This window comes from Dromiciops gliroides, chromosome 3 (assembly GCF_019393635.1).
Source record: "Dromiciops gliroides isolate mDroGli1 chromosome 3, mDroGli1.pri, whole genome shotgun sequence".
In the NCBI taxonomy this organism is placed as follows: domain Eukaryota; kingdom Metazoa; phylum Chordata; class Mammalia; order Microbiotheria; family Microbiotheriidae; genus Dromiciops; species Dromiciops gliroides.
The window spans coordinates 594412773-594422387 of record NC_057863.1 but is presented as its reverse complement, the minus strand read 5'-3'; the positions used below and the strand labels follow the sequence as shown (position 1 = coordinate 594422387).

At 42.9% G+C, this 9615-nt stretch overlaps 1 protein-coding gene across 4 annotated transcripts in view; it reads left to right on the top strand.

Annotated features, from left to right (window-relative positions):
• The first annotated feature begins 3020 nt into the window (after positions 1–3020).
• TRIT1 (tRNA isopentenyltransferase 1) overlaps positions 3021–9615 on the top strand; it is a 90221-nt gene continuing 83626 nt past the window's right edge. For 2 of the 4 annotated variants that reach the window (XR_006355662.1, XM_043995333.1), the window contains exon 1: positions 3021–3210. Coding sequence is in view for 1 of the 4 variants with exons in the window: in XM_043995333.1 (XP_043851268.1) it covers positions 3031–3210 (180 nt within the window). In the remaining 3 variants the exon portion in view is untranslated. The remainder of the gene's footprint in view (positions 3211–9615) is intronic. The other 2 variants (XM_043995335.1, XM_043995334.1) reach the window with 1 other exon arrangement.

Here is a 9615-nt window from a genome sequence, read left to right as displayed (position 1 = left end):
TTCAGTGTATCCCCATTTTACAGATAAGGAACTGAGGCAAATAGGGGTTAAGTGACCTGTCCAGGGTCACACAGCTAGGAAGTATCTGAGGTTGGATTTGAACTCAGCTCTTTCTTGACTCCAGGCCCAGTGCTCTATCCAGTGTACCACTTAGCTGCCCCAGAAGGTCAAGCAGACTTTAATAAACATCCACTATGTTCCAGGCACTATGTTAAGTAGGGATACAAATAAAGATAAAAAGATAGTCCCTACTTTCAAAAAACTCATAGTCTAATGGAGATGTGGAAATTTTTGGCAAACAACTACATACACAAAAGATAGAGACAGGACAAATTAAATTTAACCAACAGAGAGAAGGCACTAGTATTGATGGGGATTGGAAAGTTGTTGTTTGTCCTTGGTTCTCCAAGAGGACCATGACATTGGGAGGTGATGTCATGATTTGCAGTGAATTGGATTTAAGTGAGGAAGGGCTGTGCAAAGTCACCAGCCTCATTCTCTCCTCCAGAGCCATCTGGGTCCAGTGGCAAGACATACATCAGCATGTATACTGGAGATGGCCCCGAATGCAGAGGGAGACCTTGGCCTTTTTCTTTTCTTTCCTTTTCTTTCTTTCTTTCTTTCTTTCTTTTGGGGGGGGGGCAATGAGGGTTAAGTGACTTGCCCAGGGTCACTAGTAAGTGTCAAGTGTCTGAGGCCGGGTTTGAACTCAGGTCCTCCTGAATCCAAGGCCAGTGCTTTATCCACTGTGCCACCTAGCTGCCCAACCTTGGCCTTTTTCAATGAGGACTGGGAAATGCTTCCTAAAGAAGGTAGAATTTTTAGCCTGAATTGGGTTCACCAACATTTACTGATGCCAAAATATAGTATTAAAAGTGACTCTGGGGGGCAGCTAGGTGGCGCAGTGGATAAAGCACCGGCCCTGGATTCAGGAGGACCTGAGTTCAAATCTGGCCTCAGACACTTGATACTTACTAGCTGTGTGACCCTGGGCAAGTCACTTAACCCTCATTGCCCCACTAAAAAAAGAAAAACAAACAAAAAACAAAACAAAACAAAAAAGTGACTCTGGATTTGGGCAGGCTATGCCCAGTGGGGTACGAGCTCTGGCAATTTGGACTAAACAGGAAAGGCTTCATAGGCCAGTTGAGACAACCAATGGTATCAATTGTCCAAGGATCAGCCTACTTAAATTTGAAGAGTCATATAACTAGCAGGTTGGCCATGGACACCTATGAAAGAGATAAATACCTGCTATGCCAAGACAAAGCCCACTGTTACCTTAGGTCAGGATTCTATGTAATGAAGTATTTTTTCATAGGTCAATGAGAAATTCACTGGTCTCTGCCACTAATTGGTTGTTTGACCTAGGGCAAATCCTTTCTCCTCCTGGATCTCAGTTTCCTTATGTGTAAAATAAGGATATTGGATCAGGTGGTCCCTTCTAGCTCCAGGATCCTACATTTCCTTTTGGTTACACCAAAGGTGAGCAGGGCTAACCAGTCTCTGGGGCCCATTAATTCCTTTTTAGCCTAATCCAGCCAAACCCTAAACAACCAGAAATGATCTCCTGGGGCAATACTGGCAGAACACCTTATTTTTGTGGCACTGGATGGGCCACCTCCTTCCTCCTTAGGAAGGAGCCATCATTGTGAAATGATCTGATACTGTTATTGGTGAGTGTCCTTTTCTCTGGTGTCTTGTGTGAGTCAGCACAGTAGAGTGGGCAGTTGTGGGGTTGGGAAGGTGGGGGTGGGTAGGGGTCTACTTCAGAAGGCAGATTGAAGACGCCAGCTCTGCCCCTTACTTCCTGTGTGACAAAGGCTCTCAGCCTCAGTTTCCTCATCTAGAAAGCAAGGAGGTTAGGCCTTTGAGGGGTTTTACCGGATGTAAATCTGTATCCTGTGAATGCTACAATATCTGCTGTGAAGACCTACATTCTGTTGGACAGTTCTGGTCCTGAAGAAGTTCTGTTTCCTCAGCAGAAATTAAGTGATAATGATAATGTCCTCTTGTCTCTAGTGCAGTGCTTAGTGATCCTTGGGGGGGGGGTGTAGGAGGGAAACAAACATTTATTAACCACCTACTATGTGCCCAGGCACTGCGCTAAGCTGTTTACAAATAATCTCATTTAATACAACGATTTACTACAATGCTGTATAGTTAGTGGGGCCTGGGTCAGCATCCCCACATGACAGATGAGGAAAGTGCTGGCCAAAGATAGACTTGTCTAAGGTCAGTGGACTCACACCTTATTGACCTATGGCAATATCTCTTAATTTTTCAGAGGCAGCAGATCTACATGAGAGAAAGTTCCGGGATGGATGTCAGAAGACCTGGGTAGACCTTGGTGGATGTGTTCCTTATTAGCTGGGCGTCATTAGGAAATCCCTGCCTTTCACTCCTCATCTGACAAACCAGAGAAGAATAAAAAGAGCCGTGGGTAGGAGCGATGAGCCTGGAGTCAAGAAGAACTAATTTAAATCCAGCCTCAGACATTTCCTAGCTGTGTGATCTTGGGCAAGTCACTTCACCTTTGTTTGCCTCATTTTCCTCATCTCTGAAATGGGGATACTTTAAAGAGCACCTACCTCCCAGGGTCGTTATGGGAATCAAATGAGCTAATGATTTGTAAAGTGCTTAGCGCAGTGCCTGGCACACAGTAGGCACTCAAATAAATACTTGTTTCCTTCTCTTCCCCACTCAAGCATCTGCAGCGTCCCTTCCAGCTCTGACCTTCTGGGATTCTATGGGCCCTCTCTTTCCTCGTACCCTTCTGCTGTCCTACTCCTCCCTTTCTTTTTCTTTCTCCACCTGCCTTCCACAATCTGGGTCGCTCTGGCCCCGCCCCGGGCCCGGACTCCCCAGGCTCCGCCCTCTCCCTCCTCCCGCGCCGAGGTTACCATGGGGATGGCTTACAGCAGGCGGGGCGAGATGCAGTCCCGCGCGCGCGCTCTCTCTAGGCGTGCTCTCGCGATGTTTGCGGCGGGCACTTTCCCCTACGCGGCCGCGGCGGTGGTTCCGGTGTGGATGGTGGCGGCGGTCATGGCGGCTGCTAACGCGGCACGGGCCGGGCCCAGGGCCCGGGGCCTGCGGGGGTCTCTGCCCCTCGTGGTGATTCTCGGGGCCACGGGCACGGGCAAGTCCAAGCTAGCGCTGCAGCTGGGCCAGCGGCTCGGCGGCGAGATCGTCAGCGCCGACTCCATGCAGGTAACGCGGCCCGGGCTGAGGCTGGAGCCGGGGCCAGTGATGAGGGGCGAGTGAGGGAGCCCCAGGATGGCGGGAGAAGGACGGCGGGGAGGGGAAAGAGACGGAGGGAGGAGGAAGAGGCCTGTTCCTCACGGCCCTCACCGAGGTGTCCACGCCGCACGGAGTGCACGTGAACACCCCCCCACCACCAGGATGCCCCCCAACCCTTCCCACAGCCCCCCCAGGCCGGCATCTCCTCCGTCAGGACCCACTTTCCCCTGTCACGTTCAGACCTCTTTTCTACTTCCCTCCCTTTCCCCTCCCCCTTTCTCCATCCCTCTTCCCTCTCCTTATCCCCCCTCGTTTTTCCTCTTTCCCTCCTTCCCCCCTCTCTCCTCTCTCCCCCTTTCCCTCCCCCCTCTCCTCTTCTATTTCTTTCCTTCTTCCATTTCCCCTTTCCCTTCTCCTTCCCCCTTCTCCCTCTCCCTTTTCCCTTTCCCCTCTCCTCCTTCCCTTCCCTTTCTCCCTTTCCTTTCCCCTTTTTCTCCTTCCTCCTTTTCCCTCTTCCCCATTCTCTTCCTTCTTACCCTCTTTCCTTTTCCTCTTCCTCCCCTTCATCTCTTTGCTCACCTCCCCCTTTTTCTTTCCTTTCTTTTTTTCCTTCTCCCCTGTGTGTTTTTCTTCCCTCCCTCCCTTCTTTGACTTTCCTTCCTGAATATCCCCCTTCCTTTTTTTTTTTTTCCTCCCCACCATCCCCCCTACCCCCTCTAGTCTCCCTGTTTAGGGTGATAATATTTGCAGTGTTAAGAGGACCGAGTTAGAATACTGTGTGACCTTGGACCACTCATATAGTCTTATTCTCTCTTTGAGGTCAGGGCCTCATTTGTTTCTCTCTTTGTATCCCTAGCACATAGTATTGTGCTTTACAGATAGTAGGTATTAGTTAAGTTATATTGAAGGAGTTGGACCATATGTTCTCCAAGGTCCTTTCCAGCTTTAAATCAGTGATTCTTTTCTTAACCTCTTCTTCTCTCTTGATTACTCCCCCCCTTTTTTTTTCCAGGATCTTCTGTTTAGGATACCATGCTTAGGAATGCTGAGTCCTGGAGTGTTGAAGGACTGTAGAAAGGGAATTCTAGAGGCATTCAGTAAATATTAAATGACTACTTTGTATTCAGTGTATATTAGGTGTGAGTGTTGGGCCTTGGATGGGAATGGACACATTGACCTATATTTTTTAGATTTTTTTTCTTGGTGATGGGGAACAGACAGATATTTAAATTTCTTTCTCAGAGGGAAGGAGTGTATATTGGGCCTGTCCTCCTCTCCTTTAGATCAGGTGTAATGTGGAAGGATTACTTAGGTTGCTTTTCTTAGGGGAGTATTATCTTATTTGAGTAGTCTATCCTTTTAAAAGTGAGAATGATGGAAGAATTAGAGTAAAATATTACTGACTTTGAAGTAATCTGTTGACATTTGAGTGCAGGAATATGTCCAGTCCTAACCTGGGGGTTAGAGAAGAAATATAAGCTATGGTCCTGAACCTCAAAAAGATCATTAATTGGGGAACCAAGACAAGTGATACTCACTAAACAATATGACAGTACAGAATTGTGCTCTAAATTTTAAGTGATAAACAGAGTGCTGGCCAAGTTCAGGGAAAAGTAAATAAAGGAAAGCTTCATGTGTGAGGTAAAACTTGGGTTGTAATCATTAGAATTGACAGCAATGAGAAAGGCAAGGGTGTAAAAATTATTCCAAGGGGAGCAAAGGCTTGAAGAAAAAAATGAACATGGAATGTTTGAGTGAATAGAAAAAAGGCTTTATTTTGGAAGGAATAGGACAAAAACCATTTTACATATAAAAAGATTTAGAACATTTTAACCCCTACAGATTTCAAGGGCTGGGTTCTGAAAAGCTTTGGTAGAGGTTAGGGAGCCATGAAAGATGTGATCCTCATTAATTCTAGTGCCTTCTCTCTGTCGATGATCTCCAGTTTATCCTGTAGATAACTTGTTTGTACCTAATTGTTTGCAAGTTGTCTCCCTCATTAGACTTTTTGGGAACAGGGACTGTCTTTTGACTTTCTTTGTATCCCCAGTTCTTCAGTGCCAGAAACATAGTAGGTGCTTAATAAATGCTTATTAAATTACTTAGAAGTGATGAAAACTTAACTCTTTCCCGAGGAGATAACTACTAACACATTCTACTAGAGACTGTTTTTCCTATTGCTTGGATTCATAAAGATAGGAGGTAGAGTTGGTATATTTCAGATCTTTCTCCCTTCTTCCTTCATCCATTGCTGCTTCCTGATTGTTGTGGCGCCATACATCCTTCCATGACTTCTCTTTTCAGGTTCATACAATTTGTCTTCGTTACCTTCTCCCCATCCACATTGTTGATGCAGTTTCCAGATGACTTTCCCGACTTTTCTCAGTGACTTTAATACCTATCCTATCCCTTGGTATCGTTGTCAGGGATTTCACAGTTCATATTGAAGACACCTCTAAACAACCTGACACTTAAGGCTGATTCCAGTGACTTTCTCAACTCTACTTCAGCTGTAGTCTGTTACTATTATGACAGACTTCTTGTAATTTCTATGTCCACCATTCTTTTTTTAAAGTTGTATTTTAAATTTCAGTTCCAAATTCTCTCTCCATCCCTCCTCCCCCACTCATTGAGAAGGCAAGAAATATAAAACTCTTTACAAATATACAAATATAAAACTCTTTACAAAGATTTCTAAGGGTTGAAATTTCATTCTCCAACCACAGCTTTTATCTTTCAGTCTCTTATGCTAAACCTACTACTCTTTGCCCTCTTTACTATGTCAGGATCTTTGACCTACCTTATTATATTAGACTTGTTTGCCCCATTTTACCTTTTCTTCTCAGCCTTGACCTTATGGTCTGCCATTTTAATATTTCACTGATCGCTACACTAGAGTCCCTTGTACTTCACCCCTAGATTTTTTCAGTATTCCAGGTAAACCTCATTCCTGGTTAAATACTCCTATATGATTTTTCTACTCCTTACTTCTGGGCTGCAGAGTGTTGCTGGACAAAGTCAAGAAATTGAGCTGATTTTACCAACTACAGATTGATTATGCATAACCTCAACTAGGCCTTTGCTGCTGATCATCAGCCCTTTTGTTCTCCTTGACTATCTTCTTCCCCTCTCCTAAGCCTGTTCCTCTTCTCTTAAACTTCCAGCACACAGCACATAACAGCCATAGGATCTTAGCTGGAAGAGACCTCTTAGGTTACCTAGTTTGGCTCCCTCCATGTATAGATAAGGAAAAACATCCAGGGAAGTAAGCTGACCAAGGGCATAGGGAGGAAGTGGCAGAGCTTACTTTGAAACACAGATCTTCTGCCTCTAGAGGCAGAGTTTAACTGCCCCCTCTGTGGGAATGACTTCCAAAACTCCCGTCCTGATCTGAGCTCCAGACATAACTCTCAAGACATCTCCTCCATGGGGCAGCTAGGTGGCACAGTGGATAGAGCACTGGCCCTGGAGTCAGGAGGACCTGAGTTCAAATCTGGCCTCAGACACTTAACACTTACTAGCTGTGTGACCCTGGGCAAGTCACTTAACTCCCATTGCCTCACCCCCCCCCCCAAAAAAAAGACATCTCCTCTCTGACACCTCAGACTCAACCTGACTAAAACAGAGGTTTATCTTCTTTCCTCCTAAATCTGTGTCTTCCTTTGACTGCCCTCTTTTTGGGTGTGACAAATGACTATTCATCCCATTTCCCATATTTGAGATCTTATTGTTTTTCTTCTTACTGCACCATCACCTTTCATATCTAGACAGATTCCTTAGATTTGGGGCTAACAGATTTCAGAGAATTCAGTCTCCACCCACTCATATAGGTACCAGCACAATTTACTTTTTGCCTGGACTGTTGTGATAGTCTCCTAATTGGTCTTCCTGACTCAGGTCTCTCTTTTCACCAGTCTGTCCTCTACATCTTCCTAAAGTGCCAATTTGACCATTTCCTCCCCTACTCAGTGAACTCTAGGTTCTTAAGCTGGAATCTGTAAACTTAAAAAAACCAGATTTTGAGACACACACATATATATAACATTTTTAATTTATGAACTAAAACAAGCATTTTCCATGACATAGTATAATAAAAAAGATGACTGCACATGAAACTACAGTTCTGTTATGTACAACTTGCTATTTCTTGTAAATATATAATAAAGTTATCATTTGAATTTTTTTCCTTCCTTCCCCACGACTACCATTAGTTACAACTATGTATGTATATGTATATGCCAATTATTCTATACTCCTATTATCAGTTCTTTTTCAGATAGTTGCTTCCTTCATATGTCCTTTGTAGTTAATTTGGGTTTTTATAATAGTCAAAATGACTTTGTTGCTCAAAAGTTGTTCTTAAAACAATATTGCTCTTACTGTACACAACACTCATTTTGCTCTTTGTTATTTTGTGCAAGTTTATCCATATTTTTCTAAAATCAACAAGCTCATTCTTTCTTACTGCACAGCAATATTCCATTACAATTATAGAACACAACTTGTTCAGCCATTCCCTAATTGATAGACATCCCTGCAATTTCAAGTTCTTTGGCACCACAAAGAAAGCAGTTATAAACATTTTTGAACACATGGGTTCTTTTACTTTTTCCCCAATCAAATTTGGAAATAGACCTAGTAGTGGTGTTGCTGAGGCAAAGGGTATAGGCAGTTTAATAGCTCTTTGGGTATCATTTCAGATTGCTCTCCAGAATGGTTGACTCAGTTCACAGTTCCACCAACGATGAATTAGTGTCCCAATTTCTCCATATCCCCTCCAACATTGGTTGCTTTCCCTTTCAATCATTTTAGTACATCTGATAAGGGTAAAATGATATCTTAAGGTTGTTTTAATTTGCATTTCTCTAGACTATGATGATTTAGAGAATTTTACCATATGACTATAAATTGTTTTGATTTCTTCATTTCAAACCTGCCTGCTTATATCCTTTGACCTGTTTATATCTTTTTTTAAAAGATATATTTTATTTTTTCAGTCAGGAAAAGTCTACCTTCTCTTTCTCTCATCCTATTCCTCTCTTTCTAGTTGAGAATGAAAAAAAAACAAAAAAACTCAAAAAGTCCAAACTCCTGTTGCAAACATGTATAGTCAAACGAAATAAAATTTTACATTCTCTACATCAGAAAGTCTCATTCTGCACTCCTGAGTTGTTCACTTTTATCAGGGGGTGAGTAGCATGTTTTATCATTAGTCCTCTGGAATTGTTGGTCACTTCAGTGAATCAGAGTCCCTGATTCTTTTGAAGTTGTTTGTTTTTATCATATTGTTGTCTTTATATAAATTGTTTTTCTGGTTCTGCTCACTTCAGTCTGCATCAGTTCATACAAGTCTTAGCAGGGGTGTCTGGACACCTTCCCCTTCCCTCCCCAACCCCTAATCGTTTCTTATAGCGCAATAGCATTCCATCACATATTCCATAAGTTGTTCATCCATTCCCCTGTTTGTGGATACCCCTCAGATTCCAGTCCTTTGCCACCTCAAAAAAATGGCTGTAAATATATATATATATTTTTGGTAAGGCAATGGGGATTAAGTGACTTGCCCAGGGTCACACACAGGGTCAAGTGTCTGAGGTCTGATTTGAACTCAGGTCCTCCTGAATCCAGGGCCAGTGCTCTATCCACTGTGCTACCTAGCTGCCCGCCTGTAAATATTTTTGAATGACCTTAGTTAAGAGTTTCTTTTACTTAGGACTAATCTATTCCATAATCTGCCTTCTCTCTAATTACCTCTTTTCCCATCTCTTTCCCCCTATTTCCCCTTTAGTGAGTTTTTTTTGTGTGTGTGTATTCTTCCTTCTTTGACCATTTCAAATGAGACTGAGGTTCAAGTGTCAGCCATTTCCCCATACCCCTTCTTCCTTATTTGTATAGATGTTTACTTGCCCATCCTGCTTATGTGGGATAATTTTTCCTAACCTTCCTTTCCCTTCATTCCTAAAATATTCTTCCCTTTTCTTTCCATTTTTGTTTTAAGATCATTAAGATAAAATAAAAACACTCCCAGATCTCATATAATTAGACTTTCTCTATGTCCCCAGTTGATGATTGGGTTAAAAGTGGATACATGTATCATCCTTCGCATTTGAATGTAAATAGTTTATTGTTGTTTATTAGTTCATTATGTTTGCATATTTTTATGTATCTCTTAATTCCTTTGTTTAAACAAGAAAATGTCTATGCAGCTCTGGTCTCTTCAGTAGGAATGCTCGGAAGTTCTCTATTTCATTAAAGATCTTTTTCCCCCTGTAGGATTATACTCAGTTTTGCTAGGTAAGTTCATCTTGGCTGTAGGCCCCTATCTTTTGCCTTCTGCAATATTGTATTCTAATCTCTCAATTCCTTTTAAGTGGT